The sequence below is a fragment of the Amphibalanus amphitrite genome, unplaced genomic scaffold (genome assembly GCF_019059575.1).
Source record: "Amphibalanus amphitrite isolate SeventyFive unplaced genomic scaffold, NRLGWU_Aamphi_draft 002659F_arrow, whole genome shotgun sequence".
In the NCBI taxonomy this organism is placed as follows: domain Eukaryota; kingdom Metazoa; phylum Arthropoda; class Thecostraca; order Balanomorpha; family Balanidae; genus Amphibalanus; species Amphibalanus amphitrite.
The window spans coordinates 1-23325 of NW_024884060.1; the positions used below are offsets into that span (position 1 = coordinate 1).

Consider the following 23325-nt stretch of genomic DNA (forward strand, 5'->3'; position numbering starts at 1 on the left):
GGTCTTTGACCCCGTACCGCTTGTCCTGTTCCTCGCTCAGCTTATACCTGACACAGCGAGGCGTCACGCACGATTGGGGTCGGCGTTTTTAAGTAGGTATTCTGGTATCCGCCATTACGCATATGTATTGGCTGAAGGCTCAGAGGTAGAGCATTGGAGCGCTAATCCAAAGGCCCGGGGTTCGAATCCCCGTACAGCCCAAATCTTTAACGAGCTTGCAAAAGATGACTGATGTCATCACTGTCAACCGTGGAAGCCGTATGGCTACCCATCTACGCTGGAGTACGAAAAACATCATCTCACAGGTGCGAATTGGAAAAATTTATCAGCCATGCTCGTGTTTGAACTATGAAACGTAAATGAATATGCTACATTGCACTCATTTGATTTTTTTACGATAGTTGTAATTGTAATGCTGCATCTTATCGAGACAAGCGTCATGACACTATCAATTGCTAAAAAATAGCTACTTATAGTTAAAAATATGGGGAAACTATACTGTATGGTGCCATCGTACTATACACTTTTCTATGAGAGTTAGAAACAAACTAAAGAGACAATAAAGAAAATTGTGAGCATGTTTTTAAAACAAATAAATCTAGGAAACTGCATTGGTCGTGATGTGAGGCTGTTGAATTTGTCCTAAGCAAACGATGGTTGGTTGGTTTCTATTGTGAAGATCTGAGGGCCGACTTAGTCTCGGAATCTTTGCAGGGAGCTGAAAAAAACATGCGTATGCACTGTAATGTGATCATTATACCACTTTGTTGTTAAAGCAAGTTTCTATGTAACAATGTGCTGAAATTAAACGATAAGACTTTGGGAAGCAAGAACTAAGAAGTGCCTAGATAAGTTACCAACATAAGGTGACTCAAAATGTGCTGATGGTGAAAAGATGTATTCCAGTTATATGCTCATTTTTCAGCGCAACATTCTAGTGCTTATTAAATCGACGTGCAGCATTTCATATTGTGGGGCCGGGGCAGTTTACCTGAAGCCCACTATGTTTGACAGGTGATTTAGCAGATCCACACTGAAACCCTCGTACCAGGTTTCACCAGTAGTCTCATTGACGTGTTTAAAAACAAATGGATGCTCCTGTACAGAAGAAAGATCATAGCGAATGAATAAATATAGGTAAAGGTGAATTGATTAAGAGAATCCCTAAATGAAAAGCCTCGATGCAGGCTGGGCTATATATTTAGTGTCTGAATCCATCCTCTGGTATTATCAGTCTTCGACTCTCCAGTCCTATTACTCCCATATGAACGGTGGAACCTCGAATGCCAACACAATCGCCGCAGTGAGCCACCGCGTCGGCTGCTGTCAGCGGTATATGTACTGCGCCGGCGAGCACGCGTGTGCTGCGGTACAGTCTACCCTCCCGTGACGACGGACCAAAGCTCTGCGAGCGGCGTGGAGCGGGCGATGCAGGTGGACAACAGAGGACCGCACGGCACGCAATAAGCTCAATGTTGTAGAAAAATGGGGTAGATGTGGATCTGTACAATGTACATTTATCATGTGTTTCAACGTTATCAGATAAACGAGAGAGTTATTACACGCTTGATAATGCCGCAATTACATGTATTGTACATATATGTATTGATGTTAAAGCAACATTTGTTGTCGCTGCTTTTTTGCATTTGTCTTATGCCGCACTACCATGTGTGTATTTTTTTGCAGAGGCGATTGCATCCAACTGAGTCGAATTTGGCAGCATTTTCTGAGCGGAACGAGCTAACGACGCGCCGTCAATGTTATCAGTGCGCCGCATCTGTCTCGGCGCCGAGCGGCTAATGTGGCGCTCCGCCAGTTAGCCTGATCGAAACTATCTCCGGAGTAGCTAATCCGCCGTGAAATCCGCCGAAGGGAGGTGTCAACACGTGCTCTGAAAGTGGCAGATGGGAGAGCGAAAGGGAAAATAATGACAAAAAAGCGGCCAAGTAAAATAGTCTGAAGATAGGTGGTAGGAAATTGGTGAACTAGGATTATGATACCAGAAACCGTAGGAGAAGTTATTGACTATAATATGTAGAAGATCATGTATAAGGTGACCGAGGTGCAAGAAATTATTCATCATAGAATTGACGATACATGAATACGACGAAACGTTGAAAAATAATTTTTAGATAAACGCACGTCACGTTTTTGACGCTATGCTTGATTGTTACAATTTTAACGCCCATTCAAATTAAGTGACTATCCACCTTTACATGAATAGTTTTGAGCTTGGTGTGGGCACTTGCAACATCGATATATGCCTTGGCCGTTAACACCCACCAAACGACTGACGTCTCAACATACATATGTACACCCCCCCTCCCCCTACTTCTCGAGCCGCCTCACCTGGATGGTCGACACGAGCAGCGTGACGTTGGGCAGGTCGGTGCCGTAGAAGGCCGAGCTGTCGGTCACGTTGATGCCCGTCCTGTCACTCCACCAGCCGACCTTCTTCATTCCGGAGGTGGTCAGCTTCATGAGGTCCAGCTTCAGACGGGTGCGGCGTCCGCCGGAGAACTGGATTGGGCCCGTTAGACCCGGCATCTGAACCTGGACACACACAGCGAGATGGTGTGGATAAAAAGCCATCGTATCTCCTCGGGGGGTGAATTCCAATTTACCTACCTCGGTATCGGAGTTAGTGCCCGTTATAAACAAGGGATGGCCGCCCGGCACGTTGGTCAAGAGAGGAGCTGCCTGTTCAATTTCATTATCTACGGTGACGGATATATACATATTGTATAATCGTGGCATGCATAGCACGACTCACTTAAGGTTGAAATAATTCACGACGCTGCAAAGCTTGGACTGTTCCTACCTACTGTGTTAAACATTATTTTATTCTAATCATTCTCTCAATTTCAACGTTACATTGGAAAAATATAAAGAACGACAGAAATCCGTTTCGCGCAGCGTGTATTGTGAGCTTTTACAGAAGCAGGCTGAGAGCACTCCAGCTTTATCAGTCCGCTTTGATATCGGAACTCTCGAGGACTGAGGAGTGGTGTCGGTGTGGAGCTAAAAACATATCGCGAAACTGCTGCAAATGAATTGAAGAAATGTGCCAGCGAGCTGGTGGTGGTGCTAGTTGGCTCTTTATGGTGCACCCACACATCATTGCAGAAAATCTAGATTAATTATATTGTGATCTTGACAATGTGTCGAGTCGAATTTCGGAGTAAACCCCACTTACTATCAGCATTCAGGAGAAAACGCTCTCAGTGAGACTCGAACCCTCGCTCTCCGCTCCCTGTACCACTCACCGCGCTGATGCGTTCGTAGAGCTGCAGGCCGCCGTTCCACGTGTTAAGTAGCTCGCAGGTGACGTTCGGTACCGGCACCCTGCCCGCACCGGTCAGCGCGTGCAATCCGTGGGCAAACGCGTTCACCGCGTCATAGATCAGAGCCGTCTCCGCCTGTGGGAGAGAGAGAGAGAGAGAGAGAGAGAGAGAGAGAGAGAGAGAGAGAGAGAGAGAGAGAGAGAGAGAGAGAGAGAGAGAGAGAGAGAGGTAATGAGAAAGAAAGAAAAAGGGAGGAATAGTAATCATTTGAATAAAGTAATCCAAGTTTCAATGCGTAGACAATTCGCATTCTCATTCATATTCTACATTTTGATACCGTACTCATTCCAAAGCTGAATACATAGAGAGACAACGTGATAAAAAAGCTAAATGTTGATACTATGTTATTTATGCCAAATATTAAGCATACTAAGATTCGCTTGATGATACTACGGCGGTGGGATAACAATGTTATGGTCTCCACCAGATCGTGTTTATGACTGAACAGGCAGGAACATGGCTGATGAGATGAATAAATGCATTGTTCGGCGGCAGAATCCACGCAATAAAGCCGTGACTATGATGATTTGTTATGAGGGGACGTTCCGGATGGAGACATTATAGCATAGACCAAATTGGTGGTCGGGGAGAACAGCGGTGATGTGGTATTGATATTGCTGTTTTACTCGATAGCAGATTAGCATCCAAATCACATACAGTTTGGTAAATGATGTGCGATTAGGCTTCATGCCAGACCAAGGAACTGTTTGGCCTCTATAGGACAAAGACTGTTTCAAAATGTCTAACCTGTATGACATCCAGTGCGGATCACGTGACTTGTTGCAAGCCCAACGAGTCACATGATCTGCACTAACAAAGTCCTAGTTCTCGCATTATGATAAAACGCCAAACATTATCACAAAACACACCGATTCCACGTCAATTATATCTAAAAGTCCCCATCGTAAGACGGATTGTGTTCATGATGTCACTAGAGTGCGGTCATTTCGTCATCATTTAGCGACTGATGCCATCCGCTGCGTCAGCCAACGTCTCCAATTGTGACTGATAGAGGCGATTAGGTATAGATCGGTGGCATCTTCCGTTCGGCGGCTGTCTTCTGCGAGTGACGAATGCGGATATTCGTCGAAAGAGGGCAGCACAATCACGACAAAAGCGCATTTATCTCAGCGCGAAACAGAATGTCGTGATAAATTGTCTGAAGGCAGGACAGGACGAGTCAGATTGTAAATGGGAGTTTTTAATGCCAACAGTGGCCGTTGAGTCTGATGACGAGACTATTTCAGACGGGACGGGGTGATTTCGGAGGTTGCCGTCTCGTCAAAGTCCAGTAAAGGTTGGAAGTGGTGACAATCATATTAGCAGAATGACTACACCAAATGCCATCTTATCACTATGCTGGATCTATATCCTATCTTATTATTACATGGTGGTGGCTATGATCCCCTTGCCGTTTCGCCCCAATTGGGCTAGAGCTTCACGAAAATGGTGCATGACTTGCTACGAGACGCAGCAATTAGTAGCCGCCAATATCTAGTTGCTAGGTCAATCGGTAACCACTGAGAAAAGTAAAAGACGCAAGGGTGGGGGTGCTCAATAGCTTCGGTAGGAATAATAGGGTTGGGACCTATCTGCATGCTCTGTATGTTTTGGTAAAATAAGAAAGCTCAGAATTTTTAATGATTTAATTTAAAATCAATTTGTTAAAAAATGCCTAGTTAGCTCAAAAATTAATTAATTGTGACTGAAAACAACTTGCTTCTGATTGGTCGGGCTAATCATGACGTCACATGTAGGTATATAGCTGTCTGTATATTTGGCGCAGTTGAGGCATACATTTTCTATGTATTTTCCTATGGTAAATCGGAGTGATTGGTCGTTTATTCAGTGTCTCTTTATTTTGCGCTGGTATTGCGTGACTAAGAAGTTTTATCAAGAATGACAAATACTAAAATGTTCCTTTAATAGTGGAGCTTCAATATCTGTGAGTTTTATTGGCAAGCGAAAACTGATTTCGCTGTTATTTTATCTGGAAATTACTCATTTTCTAGGTCAATATTCAAAATATTTTACGAGAACAAGTTGGCACTTCTCTTGATTTTTGCACTCAAATCGCGTGCGATTCAACTGTATTGGAACTTGCAAAGAAGCTTGGTGATTAATTAACTGCGTTGTTATGGCACTGTTTGCAAAGCATGGATAACGAAACTGCCAAAGACTTAGCTACATAGCAATGCCTCAAGTAATACGCAGGAGGGACAGAATTCAGAGTCCGATCGAGAAGAATCGGTGCAAATGCTACGAGGACCAGGCAGCTCTGATACGATGGCTAGTCGTCTCACTCCATTAGACCAGCTGATTCCTGACAGCACCGACTCAGATGCAAAGATGGAGCTCATCTTCCAAGCCAGAAACCAGTTCTTTGATGGAAGATGTGATACTGCCTCTGTCTCTGCTTTGTTGGCCACTTTGGACGGGGCGGAGCTCCGCTTGCGTGAGCGGCTATTCGCCTGTCATCCAGAAATAGTTCCTTCGTTTGCTGGCCGTTCCCTGTTTAGGTGCAATACGGGGAGCTGTAATCAGGGAAGTAACTTTCCATATGAAAGGGGTGCAGGTGCACCCCCGTCCCCCATCCACTAGAAGTGCACCCCCATAGGCTAAGCGGCGCCCCACATGCCGCCCCACACCGATTAGCTCTAGAGAAGATGGCGAGGGTGATTTCCCGGCTACATGCCATCTCGGCGTCGTGATGCTTGTGGGCTTGAAAAATGTCCAGAGGGTAGTGTAGGGGTAGGGTTGAGCTCAATAAGGTCCTTACATTTGAAAGGTTTGAACAACCCGCAATCAGCACAACATACCACAAGTTAAATAAAAAACTACCAAACTCCGCCCAACTAATATTAATAAACATTACAGCCAAACTAATGGTCTAAATAAAAATATATCTCAAATCCTAACAGTTCTCGCGGGTGATGGCGCCATGAGTTGCTATTATCCAAAACAGATGCAAAAACATGTTTGTATGTTATATGTATTTAGGTATGTTTGTTTTAAAAACGTTGCAGCGGCGCTGGGAACTGCAGTCTTAGATCTGGGTATGTTTAGCATCTGCAACTCTTCATATACACATTAACCCTATTTCGGACGGGAGAGGCCTTTCAGGATTTTCTTGTACAATTGTCAAACGCCGCGAGACATTCAGCTCATATTTGGTGACTTTTCCTAAATGCTCATTGCGCACAGCTCAGCAAAAAAAAAAAAAAAAAAAAAATGCCGGGTCAGGTCAGGTCAGGTAACCAGAGCGGGTTTGTTGACCCCACCTCAGAAAAGTTTGCAATCACGTCAGAGCTTGAGTTTTTCACGAAGTTATTTCCTCTCATCAAGTCTTCAAAACAGTACCTGCAGTATGTGTCGTTTGTACATCTCAGAATTTGTTTATCTTTGACCTGAGGTTAGGTCAGAGTCGTGACCTTGACATTGCAAGCCTATGACAAAATATTGAAATGCGACCTGCTTCGAGTAAACGAGTCAAAACCGCCCAATTCTTTAAGAATTATGACAAATTATCTAATCTGCAATGATCCAGGTGCCATTTACTGACAGGGACACCGGAGAGGGTTATCTGAGGGCGAGATCATGTGAGGTGATATCTACCAATTACCATACATCAATGCTCACAATACTTACAATATTGACAATGCTTACAATGCTGTTACAATACTTACGATGAGACCAGCAAGCACTCTGCCGTTACAGTTCAAACTTCTGTTTCGAAAACCGACGTTACACACATTCGCTGCCAGCATAACATGTATTGTTTGACAGTAACAAAATACAATTGACATCTGAGCCCCAAACGGACCGCCATCCACTCAAATTTTATAACCCTGACCGGTCAGCGGTCAGGTCAGCGGGCGAATGGAGGTCATCTCCTGGGCATTACACTCAGCCCTTGCACAAAATATCTCACCTCACAGTGATCATTACATACAATATCTCCGACTTGATAGTGGATTTCAAAGTACTTGCATCAGCTCTTCTTCCTATTGCAGACGATCATCTCCTCAGGGTGATGTTGTTTGGGACATAAACGAAGATCGTTTTCGGAGTTTCATAAGTGCTACTGCAACAGCCTGGCACAAAACAGGACTTGTACGCTTTTCTCTGCACTTTGCCCTTCAGTATATCACAAAATAATTGTTTAGAATCCATCTTACGCTTCTTTCACAGTCTCCCTTGCCACCGTAGGGCGTAGATAGGTTGCTGTTGCTGGTAAGTTAAGGCAGGGTAGATAGAAATTACCTCGGTTCTCAGCGCCTTAATTTATTTTTATGAACAAGAACAAAGCAATTATTAATAAGATTAGAGAAATGTTAAAATTTTAATTGTAAATTAGGCCAAATGCGTATTGGAAAGGCTTTTGCCCTTCAGCATCTTCCGATTCATCATGTTTTTCATTTGATAACTAGATGGCATATTTTGCGCTATAACTGTGCGTTTTGATAGATGCATTTGATGGGGCATTAGTTTGGGTGTGGGAACTTATGATTTTAATTTGTGTTATTTTGTCGGAGTTGGATATTTGTTTGAACGGCATGGTATGCTGGTGCTGGTTGCGGGTTGTTAGAGCCTTTCTCATGGTTTGCCTTTATCGAACTCAAACCCACCCTACCCTACCCATACCCTTCCTTACTCATAACCTACAAATAGTTACCCTTCTCAAACTCGATTAAAGTAACGTACCAAATTTGAGCGCAATCGGCCCAGCCGTTCTTGAGATATAAAACTGGCCCACTGCACGTGCGCACGCGCTAGCTGAGACTCCAGATTACTTGTGCCAGCCACCTTTCTAAATTGTCCCCAACAGTGTACAAAATTTGAGCGAAATCGGCCCAGCCGTTCTTGAGATGTATAAGTGGACCCCTCACGTGCGCACGTGCAATCGATCCACCCTACCTGTCACACATGACCATGCATCGCCAGGTGAGTGCCCCCTCCACCCGCAGTCCAAGTTTTAGCTCAATCGGCCCAGTAGCAGCTGAGTTATTCCTAGTACAAAAATGTGCTGTTTACTGGTAGGCGCTTATTTTCAGTGTTTGGAATTCCCCTTTGCGGGCGGTGCATTGCAGCCCATGCTTTGATAGCTACGAGTATTGTCAAAAGTTGTATGACCTGCCGCCTGCCGGCCATAAGCCATCGATCGGATTTTGTCGAAAAATACCTGTAACGTTAACAAAACACGGTCGTATGTTTGAGTCATTTTCACAAAAGTTTATTGACTTTTCGATAATATTTTGGGTGGATATTGGTCAGAAAAGAATGCTCTTTCCGAATATGTAGGTTTCATGGCCATTGATCAGCGTTTTCAATACGTTTTGATGTTGTAAAGGACACCGCGCTCCGCGCGAAATAAATTTTCAAATTAATTTTTCATTATTAAGGAAATGGTACGGATCATCACTTTTTGTTTGCTATTCTCTGATTACACGTACATTTACCTGCAAAATGGTACCACACCGATTTCATTCCGTCAAACCGTTTTCCAGCTGCATCAATTTTCTTCCCACAATGCACGAAATCGGTCATTTTTCACAACCGGGGGTTTTACCTAGCACGTGTCGCGTGCTATGCTATGAAACCATATCAATATGCTAGTTCCATCTCTCCTCTATCCAGTGGTGGCAACCGCTTCTCGCTGCAATCACCCGTTGCCGAGATATCAAGCCGGAAAGCGAGCCGTGTCGGCCCGATTTTCGGCCGACCGCCGCTCTCGCCGACACCATGCTATCCCTATGAGAGCGCCCTTTTGCACGTGCCGACGGCGCACCCCTGGTCCGATCACGCCCAAATTTTAATACAAAGGCCGCCCACGCCCACAGATTCGGCATGCCAAATTTCACGCCGATACGCGGCGCCTTTCAGGCGCAATAAGACACATAAGGCATGACACACGGATGGAGATCGTACAGACAACTTATAAATCATAATATAGACTAGATGGCCATGTTTGCGCGATAACTGTATGGTATTTAATTGATTTTACGGGTTCTGTAGTGTGTACCAAGTTTGAGAGAAATTGGCCCAGCCGTTCTTGAGATAGGAAACTGCTCCTTTCCAGGTGTGCACGTGCATTAGCATTTAGCACCCTACATATGGTAATGTGTCGTTCGATATGTGCCCGTTGACAGTCCCAAAATTCAGCACAATCGGCCCGGTAGCGGCTGAGTTATTGCAAGAATAAATTTATTTTATTTACTGGCGAATCCCCTGGCGAGAGGTGCCTTCCGCTACCGTTTGTTGTCAAAGGTTCAATGGCCTGCCTGGGCCTGCCTGCCGAAGCCACCGATCCGATTTCGTCGGAAAATACGCGTAACGTTATCAAAACACGGTCGCATGCTTGAGTCATTTTCACAAAAGTTTATTGACTTTTCGATAATATTTTGGGTGGATATTGGTCAGAAAAGAATGCTCTTTCCGAATATGTAGGTTTCATAACGATTGATCATCGTTTTCAATACGTTTTGGTGTTGTAAAGGACATCGCGCTCCGTAAAAATCAAATTTTCAAATTAATTTTTCATTATTAAAGAAATAGTACGGATCGTCACTTTTTATTTGCTTTCCTATTATTACACGTACCTTTGTCTGCAAAATGATACAACACCGATTTCATTCCGTCAAGCCGTTTTCCAGCGGCATCGATTTTCCCGTCACAATGCACGAAATCGGTCATTTTTTCACAACTGGGGGTGCTGCCTTGCACGTGACGCGTACTATACTATGAAACCATATCAATACGCTAGTTCCATCTCTCCTCTATCCATTGGTGGCAACCGCTTCTCGCTGCAATCACCCGTTGCCGAGATATCAAGCCGGAAAGCGAGCCGTGTCGGCCCGATTTTCGGCCGACCGCCGCTCTCGCCGACACCATGCTATCCCTATGAGAGCGCCCTTTTGCACGTGCCGACGGCGCACCCCTGGTCCGATCACGCCCAAATTTTAATACGAAGGCCGCCCACGCCCACAGATTCGGCATGCCAAATTTCACGCCGATACGCGGCGCCTTTCAGGCGCAATAAGACACATAAGGCATGACACACGCACGCACAGACATGTTATAAATCATAATATAGACTAGAATACAGGTTTACGCGATAACTGTATAGGTTCGAGATATATTAAGGGGATTATCAGTTTGGTTGTCAAAACTTCTAGGTTTAATAAGTAGAGTTTGGTAGTTTCTTCATTAAACTGTATAGTAGGTGTGTATGGCTTTTCGAGGAGCAATTGAGATCCGAATGTTGGGACTTTGAATTGTGAAACGCCGCCCGCCCGCCGCAAAACGCAAACACCGCAAAATGCGCCAAAGGCACGCCCGAAATGCCGACGCAAACGTCGCAAAAAAATAAAGAATCGCCCGCCCGACGCAAAAAAAACGCAAAAACGCCGCAAAAATAAAACCGTTCGCATCGAACGCACGCTAACCGCCAACCGAAAACGCCTAAAAATCGCCCGCCCGCCACCAAACGCAAACACCGCAAAAAAGCGCCCGCTCGCCCCAAACGCAAACACCGAAAAAAGGAACCAAAAAAGCGCCCGCCCGCCCCAAACGCAAAACGCACGCCCGAAGCGCCAACGCAAACGTCGCAATAAATAAAAACAAATAAAAAATCGCCCGCCCGCCGTAAACCGCAAAAAAACGCAAAAACGCCGAAAACAAATCAAAACCGCCCGCATCGCCCGCCCGACCGCCACCAAACAAACACCGCCGCAAAAAACCGCCCGCATCGCACGCCTGCCCGCCGCCAACCGCAAAACGCCGCAAAAAACGACCGCGTGCCGATAAACGCAAACACCGCAAAAACGCAAACGCCGCCGCAAAAAACCGCCCGCCCGAATCGCACGCCTGCCCGCCGCCAACCGCAAAACGCCGCAAACGCCGCAACAAAGGAAACCGCCCACATCGCACGCCTAACCGCCGCCAATAGGAAAAGCCGCAAAAGGCCCTACCCTACCCTACCAATATACATACCCTACCCATACCCTAGTCCTACCCATACCCTACCCATACCCTACCCTACGATTACCTTATACCCTACCATACCGAACTTTACCCTATCATACCCAACTTTACCCTACCCTACCCAAACGGCAAACCTACCTCTACCCTATCCTACCCATACCCAAAACTACCTCTATCCTTTACAATACCCTACCCATACAATACCCTACCCTACCCTACCCTACCCTACCCTACCCTACCCATACCCTACCCTTCCCATAACGTACCCTACCTATACCCGGCATACTCATGCCCTACTCATACTTGACCAAAGAGTTTCACAACATTTGAGTGCTGTCGTCCTACCGGTTCTTGAGATATATAAATGGGCCCCTGCACGTGCGCACGCGCTTACTGAGACTCCAGATGACTTATGTAAGCCACCTGTCTAAATTGTCCCTAACAGTGTACAAAATGTGAGTGAAATCGGCCCAGCCGTTCTTGAGATGTAGAAAGGGACCCCACACGTGCGCACGTGCATGAGTCCACCCCACCTGTGACACATGACCGTACATCGCTTGGTGAGTGCCTTGCCTGCCGAAAGTCCAAGTTTCAGCGCAATCGGCCCAGAAACGACTGAGTTATATGCAAGTACAATTTTCAAGGGTTTGCGATATCCCTAAGCGGGCGGTGCCTTGCAGCCTATGCCGTGCTGACTGATAGTCAAATGTTTAATGACATGCCGGCTATAAGCCATCGATCGGATTTCATCGGAAAATATGTCTAACGTTAACAAAACACTGTGGTATGCCTGAGTCATTTTCACGGTAGTTTATTGACTTTTTGATAATATTTTGGGTGGATATTGATCAGAAAAGAATGCGCTATCCGAATATGTGCGTTTCATGGTCAATTTTTAACGTTTTCGATGCGTTATGATGTTGTAAAGGACAGCGCACTCTGCGCGCATCACACTTTCAAATAAATTTTTCATTATTAAGGAAGTGGTAGTAAAAATCACTTTTTCTTTTCATTCATTGCATCACACGTGCAATTACCTAAAAAATGGTGCCATACCGATTTCATTCGGCCAAACCGTTTTCAAACGGCACCGATTTTATGTCTACGAGGCACGAAATCGTCCATTTCTGTACAACAAAAGGTCCTGATGTGCACGTGACGCGACCAACGTTATAAAACCATATCAATACGCTAGCTTTAGCTCTCCTCTATCGATCGGTGGCAACCGCGTGTCGCTGTGACCACCGGTCGTCAAGATATAGGCCCGGAGAGGAGCAGGCGTCGGAGCGATTTCGGCCGATGTCGCCGTTTTTCGCGCCCCGTGTTAAACCAATGGCGAGCGTGCCTCGTGCTCTTGACCCTGCCAGAGACGCACCCCTGGTCGGATCGCGCCCAAATTTTAATACGATCGTTCGATTTGACCGCGCTTGTCGACTGCCAAATTTCACGCTCCTACATGGCGCCGTTCCGGCGCAAGACACCCAGATGTGGATGACACTTTTCGTTTGTGACACACAGACAACTTCTCTTTTATAATATATCCGATTCGAGGTTCACAAAATGTTTACCACGCGCTCAATGTTAAATGGGAACAGTACACGGCAGACGCATCAATTTTTGACACTGAACCTTTCATTCGTGAATGCTTTAGCATAATTTAAAGCTAAAAACAGCGCGAATGGCAGAGTGAAACAAACAACCTCTTTCACATATACAAATAACATGTAATCGGTGGTGCGCCAGATGCGCCATTATTTGTCAACCGCAGAAGGTGACATGTGACGTAACAGCATCAAGAGCGTCTTTTTCAAGAACTTTAAAAAATATGTTTTCTATCTGTCTTCCCCCATTTCTCTCAGCATAATGCTTTTATGAGGAAACTGTATGCACCATAAATTCTGCAAAAATAGTCAGATCATTTCTATACATTCTTCAAAAATCGAGTTCCCAACCCCATTCTAGAGCAGGCCTGTATATGCGAGTGTTTTAGCTCCACCGGGTTTGTCATCATCAGTCGCGTCGAGTATTTATCATCAATGTGGCAGTTGTGTCAAAAGCTGATCATAAGAAAGCACTGAAATAACTTCAATGACAATCACGAAAAAAAAAGTGAACAAAACGCTGGAGCGAACAACAACACGAATAACGTGACCAGCAACTTCCTTAGGTTGCAACTCTCATGCTTGAAACTTGACAAACTTGCAATGAAACTTGCATCCCTGCCAATGTCACAGTCGTGACCCTGACGACGACATCAGTATACCATCGTGACACCCACCTTGATGACGTTGGTCGCGGGCACCATGACGGAGCTGACGGGCTGAAACTGCTCCATGGCGGCCAGCGAGGCCTGCACCAGGCCACTGGAGGTGTCCACCAGCCGGTAGCCCGTCATGTTGACCCGGTTGTACCGGAAGTCCTCCAGGTCAAACGTCTCCGTGTCCTGTCACATGGGTATAGCTGTGTTAGCGGTGTTGTGACTGCTAGCGATTCAACAGCTATGAGCAACAGTTGGTGTTTCGTGCCCTGCAGCATATGAATGCTGATTTCTTGTTATCATTAGATGCCTTGAACTTTTTATTATGATTAGTTATGATTTGATTGATTAATGATTAGCGATGAACAATGAGATTCTAAGCGCACAGGCATAGCACCGTGGAGTGAAGTACATCGGGTAAAGGCTCGTTCTTCGTGCTAGATCAAGTTTAAAAGGTTATGTAATATGTATACTTGTTGCGGATTACAGACGTGCCGTTTAAATGACTGCGCGTGCGGTCAAACGTTTGATGAATTTTGTGCAATGGATTGGGGAGAGTGATAAGAATTGAGGTCAGAAGAAATAGAAACCTTGGAATGGAACTTTGTTTACCTTATTAAAAATAGTGAAACGATTTAGAAAACACAAACACGGATCTCAGCAACCAAATAATGATTAACGTAAAGGACTTGTAACATAGTGGTGACCGTGACAGGACAAGATGGAAAAGTACCTCGAATTAGCGTCTAGATATGGGCTGCAGGGGGAAGAAGCTCTCCGATTTGCAGCTGATAGATTCGACAAGGACACTGAAAGAGAAGACAGAAGGCTGGAACGGGAGAGGAAAGCCGAAAAAGAAAAAGAAGACCGTGAAAGGGAAATAAAAGAACACGAAAGAGAAATCCAAGAACGAGAAAAGGAAAGGAAACACGAACTTGAAAAACTAAAATACCAATCAGAAATGCAAGGCTCAACAACAGATGCTGTCAGTGCAGTGAAGACACCGAAGCTGCCCCCGTTTGTGGAGGGACGGGATGATATTGACAGCTATCTCTTGAGGTTCGAAAGATTTGCGAGAGCGGCCGGGTGGCCTGAGGAGCACTGGTCAGTGTCCTTGAGTGCACTGCTGACAGGCAAGGCCTTGGACATCTACTTCCGACTCGACGCTGATCAGTCTTCAGACTATCAACAGATTAAAGAAGCTTTACTGCGAGGCTACGGCCTGACCGCAGAAGGCTATAGGAAAAAGCTTCGAGAGTCACGACCGGAACCCGGTGAGACACCAGCTCAATTTGTGGCTAGACTCCAATCTTACTTGAACAGGTGGATAGAGCTCGGAGAGGTAGATGATACACGGAAAGGACTGAAGGATCTTATCATTCATGAACAATTCATGAATACCTGCGCTACAGAGCTTCGCCTGTTCCTGAAGGAGAGAGATCTGCAAAATTTGGAAGAAGTTTCTGAAACCGCCACACAATATTTGGAGGCAAGAAATCAAACATTACATGACATCTGCCGGAAGCTCCAGACTAACGACGCGAAAATGCGCCTGACACGGGACACTGGACGGTCCAGTGTTATCAGGTCCGCCTCAGCGTTGCACGTTCGTTCTAACGACCGACAACAAAGGTGCGCATTTTGCGATGAGCAACATGAGAGCAGTGCGTGCCATGAAGCGGTCAAGCTGTCTACCGAAGAGCGACGTAGGCGTCTATTGGCTTCGGGTAGCTGTTTCCTATGCTTAGGACCGCAGCACATCGCAAGTACCTGTGAGAGCCAGAAGTGCTGTGCCATTTGTAAGCGCAAACACCACCTGCTGTTGTGTCTTGAAAACAGATCAAATGGATCAGAGAAAACCACTCCAATCCTGGCAGCACGATCTCAGGTACAAAATGGCTCCGCCGTGGTGTTACAAACAGCGCGTGCTGTAGCCATGGGCCCAAAGGGTGAGGAGCGTGTCAAAATGCTAATTGACACCGGCTCGAACCAGTCTTTCGTCACCAAGCGACTGGCCGCCCGGCTTGGATGTGAGGAGACGGGTGAACAGGACACCAACATCATGACTTTTGGTGGTGATGAAAAACGTCACAAGGCTCTGAAGAGAGTCTCAATCACGCTGAAGCGCGTCGGAGACGAAATATCAAGCGGACTGAGGATGGACATGGCGGAGATCGACACAATTTGTGGCGCTATGAACACAGGCCTGACCGTGTCCGAGGAAGATCTGGATCAGTTGAAAGATCTGGTCTTGGCAGATCCGCCGGCAATGTGGAAGGACAACGAATCAATTGACATTTTACTCGGAATGGACTTGTACCAGGATGTGATGACAGGGCGCAGTCGATTCAGTCATTCCGGTCCCATCGCTATGGAATCAGTGTTTGGCTGGATTTTAGGTGGACGTCTCCACACGGCTGGAGAAACCGAGAAACACGCACTACTCATTCGGACAAGGGAAACGAAAGACGACTTGCAGCAACTGTGGGACCTGGAGAGTATTGGCATAGAAGATCCCACGTATGCAAGTGACCGTGAAGAAAAACAGACAATGGAGGACGCTGCGATGATGCATTTCGAAGAGACATGCAAGAGGCTCCCAGATGGCAGGTACGAAGTGCGATGGCCCAAGAAGGAAAACTTTAATTCCTTACCTGAAAACGAGCAGATCGCCAGGCTCCGTCTGGAACGTTGTGAAAAGGGCCTGAAGCGAGAGCATCAGAAAGCGGAGTATGAGAGGGCTCTGCTTCAGTACTTAGAAGATGGCTATGCGGAGCGGGCTCCAGTGATTCCAGATGGACCAATCCATGTTCTTTCTCACCATGCAGTGCATAAGAGCGATAAGATGCGTGTAGTATTCGACGCTTCTGCTGGACATCCAAAGTCGCTGAATGACTTTGTGCTACCCGGACCAAACCTCATCGCCGACTTTGCGGGAATTCTGATCAGATTCCGCCTGAATCGTGTTGCCGTCACAGCAGACATCGAAAAGGCTTTTCTACAACTAAGCCTCCATCCAGAAGATCGTGACGTCACAAGATTCCTTTGGCGAGAAAGCCCAGAAGTGGAGCCAACCGTGTTCAGGATGAAGAGGGTTGCCTTTGGAGTCAGCGCCTCGCCGTTCCTTCTACAGGCCACGATCCGAAGGCACCTCATGCAATACACGGACAGCCACGCTCTGTCAGTTCGAAGACTCACTACTGACCTGTACTGTGATGATCTTCTGACGAGTCTCAAGACAGAAGAAGAAGCGAACACCTTCATTCAAGAAACGAAACAGATCTTCGCAGAAGCAAGGATGAATATGAGAAAGTGGGCGAGCAACCAGCGACTAACAGCAGTTGAGGAAAACACCTACAGCGCGGTTCGGATCGATGATAGCGAGAGATCAGAAAAGAAGGTGCTCGGGGTTTTGTGGTCTCCAGCAGAAGACAGCTTCAAATTTGATCCCTCGACTGTGCTGGCCCTCGCAACCGATCTCCCAGCCACGAAACGGAACGTTCTGCGTGTTTCAGCTCGCATCTTTGATCCCCTGGGTCTATTAGCCCCATTTACTGTCAGGGCTAAGATGCTCCTAAAACGACTCTGGACGGAGGGGAGCGACTGGGACGACCTGATGAGTGAAGAATCCCGTCACCTTTGGCTGGCATGGATCCAAGATCTAAGTGATCTCGGAACGATCGGTATTCCGAGACCATATGCAGATGACAGCGTGGAGTCTTTCGAAATTCACACATTTTGTGATGCAAGTCAGGAGGCTTACGCAGCCGCCGTCTACATACGGCCAAACAGCGCGGCTTCCCGCCAGAATCGACTGGTGATGGCGAAGACGAGACTGGCGCCAACAAAACGCATGTGTCTGGCGCGACTGGAACTGATGGCTGCCGTCATCGGCGCGAGACTCACCGAGTATGTGCTAACATCTCTCATCGTCCAACCGACATCCGTGTACATATGGACAGACTCAGCTGTGGCGCTCGCCTGGATTCGAAGCGACCCAGGACGATGGGGAGCGTTTGTATCCAACCGTGTCACCGAAATCCAGCAGAGATTCGCTCCGGAACACTGGCGACACTGTCCTGGATGCAGCAATCCCGCCGACCTGCCGTCAAGAGGGGCCTCTGCTAGGAAGATGCAGGGAGATCTGTGGCAACAGGGCCCGGCATGGCTGCAGTTGCCCCCGCCTGAGTGGCCGGCACAACAGCCAACTGGTGAACCAGCAGCGTGCAGAGAAGAAGAAAAGAAGACAATGAACACGCCAGTTTTGATCTCAAACACAAGCAACACTGCAGACAGAATCGCGGCTACAAACGCTATTGACATCAGCCGCTACAGCTCCTTGAAAAAACTGCTCCGAGTCACTGCCTGGGTGTTGAGATGGATCGCTGTGACCAGAGGAAGAGTCACGGGAGCGGAACATCTAGTGGCCGAGGAGATTCACGAAGCCGAAAGAATTTGGCTTAGAGAACTACAACAGGACGCCTACCCGGATGAGCTCCAGCAACTGCGTTCAGGAAGCGAGATCATGAAACAGTCGCCGATACACGGCTTAAACCCTTTTGAGGAGGATGGTCTCCTAAAGGTCAGGGGCAGGCTGCAGGAATCGGAACTCAGCTGTGACGAAAATCATCCGATAATTCTTCCTGGTGGACACGCGTACGTACGGCTACTTATTCTCGACCATCACCAACAAACCAGTCATGGAGGAGTGCAGCAAACGCTGCACCAGCTAAGAAAGCGCTTCTGGATCCCTCGCGGACGACAAGTAGTTGGAAGAACAATTCGAGACTGCCCAAACTGCAAGCTGTTCAATACAGAACCCTTCACTCAAGAAATAGCTCCACTGCCAAAGGAAAGAGTGCGCCAAAGACCTCCGTTCTCCGCTGTGGGCGTTGACATGGCTGGGCCCGTCTACAGAAAGGCTGCAAGAGGATCAGAGGCCCGAAAAATGTGGATTGTGCTATTCACATGTGCAGTGATTCGAGCCATCCATCTGGAGCTCGTAGAGACGCTCTCAGCTGAAGATTTCATGGGAGCATTCGAGAGATTCTGCTCACGCCGTGGGACGCCTCAAATCATCTTCAGTGACAACGGCCTGAACTTCCGGAGCGCAGCAAACATACTGGCACCGAGAGGTGTAGTATGGAGGTTCAGCGTGCCAAGGGCGCCATGGTGGGGCGGCTTCTGGGAGAGACTCATACGCCTGACAAAGGAAGCCTTGCGTAGAACCCTGAGAAGGAGCCTCCTCACATGGCAGGAGCTAAATACAGTGTTGTGTAAGATCGAAGGCGCCATCAACGCCAGGCCGCTGTCAGCGCTCACTGATGATCCAGATGATGTACAGCCTCTCTCACCAAACGATTTTCTCCACGCGAGATCGTGCCACACTGTTGATGAGGTCTCTATCCCGCAGAACAGTGGTCAGAACCTGAGATCCTTGCGAGAACATCACCTTCGAGTTCTCCAGCATCTCTGGGCCCGCTGGAAGCGAGAGTACCTCCGCGAGCTGCGAACGCCCACGAGAACCGCCTCAGCTGTCAGAGAACCCAACGTGAGAGATCTCGTCCTCATTGAAGACAACCCACGCGTGTCACGTGCACTTTGGACAACCGGGGTAATCGAAAGGCTGTATCCAGGCCGAGATGGAAGAGCACGAGCTGCAACTGTACGAACCACGAAAGGGACGGTCGTGCGACCCATTCAGCGCCTGCACCGTTTGGAGAGCTCTTGTTAGATCACCAGTATGGTGGAATTCGCATCCCACGGGGGGAAGATGTTGCGGATTACAGACGTGCCGTTTAAATGACTGCGCGTGCGGTCAAACATTTGATGAATTTTGTGCAATGGATTGGGGAGAGTGATAAGAATTGAGGTCAGAAGAAATAGAAACCTTGGAATGGAACTTTGTTTACCTTATTGAAAATAGTGAAACGATTTAGAAAACACAAACACGGATCTCAGCAACCAAATAATGATTAACGTAAAGGACTTGTAACATACTAATGGACATCATGATCCTTTAGTTTAAATGGGGCTTACCACTTCTCTGCGATGTTTGAAATCAAATATTCATTAAATTTAAGAATAAAAATTTCTCTTCATCTATGCCAATGCTAGTCAACATTAAGCAAACTTTAAACAATGCAAACTACTCGACGGCACAAGTGCAACTGCTCGAATCACTGCCATCTTTAAGCCACTTTCAACATGCTGCTTCTTATATAAACACCTTCAGAGGAGAAACTTGGCAGCTAAGTAACAAGGTTACCGCTTCAAGCGCGTCTAACGATCCTCGTAAAAAAGAAACACTTTGTGGTAATCGGGTTAGCGCTGGTTAAAAAAATGCTTATCTCGCAAAATGAGCGTCTTTTTATGAACCTCAGCGCTCGCTGGAAGTAACGACCGGAGTTCTCTCCCATTTTCATGCTATTCCAAGTCGGTGAGATCAGGGTGAGTGTCGTTTACATCAGCATGAGACAATTTGCATAGAAATGGCCTCCTCGACTTCCCTGATAGCGATGTGGTGGAAATTGGCCAAAACCAGAGCTCTTTCACACAATTTTCGGGGAAATATAATGCAAACTCGTCCCATTCAATCACTACAATCAGCGTTTTACAAACAATGCCATTGATACATCGATAGGAGGTAGATGTATACGTGTTTTAACTATAAGAGCACATGTATAGCTGTCAAGTGCGCATTAATGCACTTTTTTGCGTCTGTGTGTAAATAAACGTGTCTATGGACAAACCACACTCTGCTACATGCTTTGGAGCATATCGCACAGAACGCACTGCAGAGATACTCACAAATGAGGTGAACAGATAGTGATGGCGATCGTCGTTCATTTGAAGCTGCAGCAACTGCAACAGAAAAAAATAGAATACGATGGGTGATATGAAAAACACTTCCCCAGTTGGATATCACGTATCGTCCCTCGGACAGCTAGTGGCTTTTCCGCTACAACAGCTTAGTTGGGGTATTCAACATGCGGTGTTCCGAGGCTCGCTGGCGAGGCTCCCAACTGGGATGGCCGACGGTAACGGTCAATTTCAAACCAGATTAAGTCGGCGAGTGGGGTGTCCAGCCGTGTAAACACACTGAGAGCACCAATTCGAATGCCCATGTCTTGTCTGAAATTCTTTATTAGACAGTGGACCAGGACCCGAACTGACAGCCTAAGAAGTTTTGATATACAGATTCCATTTTTCACTTTTTAAATTAGTTGCAAACGTGTTTATTGAGCCTCTCTTAGTGACGTCATACCGCAATATCACTCTTTTTGTTGTTGTGTTCGGTATTTATGCATGTCCTTACATGAGGGTGATGGTCATGCAAATTCACACGGCATCAGGTGCTTCTTCACAAATTACAGTAGGTACGTACTCAGTGCCTTTTTGAGCATTAAAAACACAAAAAAAACAAAATTATTTTACTTATTAAAATTTTCATGCATTGAAAGTGACACTTCTTTGGAGAATAACTCACAAAGTTTTTTTTTCGCTTTTATCACATCTCTCCACAACTGAACCCGGCGACTGCAGCTCTATCCAAACAGACAGAACAACAAATGTGTGTTTCGCGCGTGTCGATTTTCTTTATCAGCGAATCCTCTTTCGCCGGCCGCACATAAATCCATTCCGCAGTCCGGAACGGCCGTCAAAACACGGACTCGATCCAGCGACCGACCGGCAGAGCCGCGTCGAGTCTGCGCCGCCACCGCCGCCACCGCGCCCCGCTGTCGCCGTCGATGCTCGCGCGCCGCGCCGGTGCATCGGAGCGTCACAATAGTCGACAAGTCACCAAGTGGCCCCGAGAGGCGCGTCGATGAGGCGATGGACGCGTGCCAGCGAGCGGCGTCGAGCGCGACGGAGCCGACGCATCGAGCGACGGCGGGCGCGGAGCAGCGGGACCGGGGCTGGGGAGAACGATCGACTAGCAGAGCTTTGATCCCAGATGCCACGCCAAGCAGGAAAGTAATTAGGAGGAGTTGGGGAAGGAGGTAAGTGATAGCAAAATTAGCTTGTCATTAGGTCTTTAGGGTACACTTAGGGAAGATAAGCATGCTGCGAACGTCCATTTGAACCCTGTTGTTCCCCTAGTAATGTTTTTGTTTCTTACCCGCATTTCGATGCTCTTGAACAATAACATAGCTTTTGGCCTTGATTGTATTTTGATGACTCTTCGCTACTCACCGAGCGCAAGAAGAGCTGAATGTTCTCTGGTTTTGTGTCGACCACAATGTTCCGGATGTCCTTGTTCTTGATCTCTCTGAGGACGTCCCGGTACTCCTCTGGCAGAGCCTGTCTGATGTAGACCTCCATATCGAGCTCGGGCGGGGCGCGCACCAGGTCCTGGAGGCGCACCAGACCTGGGGACCAGAAGCGGATGAGGGCGAGCCCGGTGTAGCGCCGGGTCTTGTGGACTACTCAGAGTAACACTATATGTAGCTCCAGTGGACCCTGAGTAGGTAGTGGAGAACACAGCATGGGAGCAGGCATTGAAGGCGCACAGAAGCCCTGAGAAACGGGTGGCTGAGAACGCAGTGTAGCACCAAGTCCTCCTGCGGACCATAAATGAGAGGTGAATAAAAAAGCGATAGCCCTGTAGGCCAAATATGGTTTTGGAACACTCTGAAGTATCAGGTCCTTTGGACTGTACAGGATTGGTTGGGAGAGCAGTTTCGAGTAAATGCTAAAATTTAGTAGCATTGTACAACCCAAACAAAGATGGACGGTTGGGACCACAGTAAAGCACAAGGCCCTGCAGACCAGAGACGGCAGGTGATTGGTCGCCCTTATCCCTGAAGATGGTTGATGTGTCCTTGTAACTTCTTCATGCTCCGCTAACCTCAGACGGACAGTATTAATGCGTATTCATCGCCGATGGGTCTCTATTAGCGCCAATAGCGGGATACATATCCAGCGGTATAGGCATCCCGCAAATACACGAGATACGCTCCTACATCAATCACTGACCGGTCGCTGGCCCTGATGAGTTTTTTATTTCCTGATGATGCCGATTAATTTCGCGTCTGGACAGAATGTCTGGAGGTGATACGGACGATGATGGATGGACAAGCAAGCAAATGCGCTAATAATTGCAGATCAGAAGGAATACAATGCTGCCGAGAATGCGCAAAAGATGCTCGTTACATTTTCTTGCCACAGTAGCTGATTATTGCTGGTTATCGTCGCAGTGCTTTCGACACATCCATCGTGAAATAATCGTTTGTTCAACCGGCATGCAATGCGACCTACATCTACAGCAATCGACAATCGACATCGACACTCTTACTTCAGGTTTTACCCATTCACTACAGAAATAATAATTGATTTGTGGTATATATCGAATCGATAAAAGAAATTCTCTCTCTCTCTCTCTCTCTCTCTCTCTCTCTCTCTCTCTCTCTCTCTCTCTCTCTCTCTCTCTCTCTCTCTCTCTCTCTCTCTCTCTCTCTCTCTCTCTCTCTCTCTCTCTCTCCTCTCTCTCTCCTCTCCTCCCTCTCTCTCTCTCCTCCTCTCTCTCTCTCCTCTCTCCATTTCGTTCGTTTCGTTCGTATCTTCCTGTATACCACCCAGTCCACGCGCCACATTTGTCTCTGTCGGAAGCTGGGCGCCGCCGTTTTTTTTTTTTCCCGGAAGTTCCGGCGGAAATTCCGGCTCCATATTGAACTGTGAGCGTCGTGCGGCCATTAACTTTGTTGTCTGGCGGGCCGGTAAATTCCTGGTGTTGCCTGC

At 47.1% G+C, this 23325-nt stretch overlaps 1 protein-coding gene across 1 annotated transcript; it reads right to left on the reverse strand.

Moving 5' to 3' along the window:
- Nucleotides 1–2349: 2349 nt before the first annotated feature.
- Nucleotides 2350–21956, reverse strand: LOC122377240 (glutamate receptor ionotropic, kainate 1-like; the record flags this gene model as incomplete). Its single annotated transcript, XM_043357195.1, has 5 exons — nt 2350–2553; nt 3267–3419; nt 13606–13770; nt 20395–20448; nt 21781–21956. Coding segments are annotated over 5 exons (752 nt in total), but the record flags the coding sequence as incomplete, so codon positions are not given.
- Between the last annotated feature and the right edge of the window lie 1369 nt (nt 21957–23325).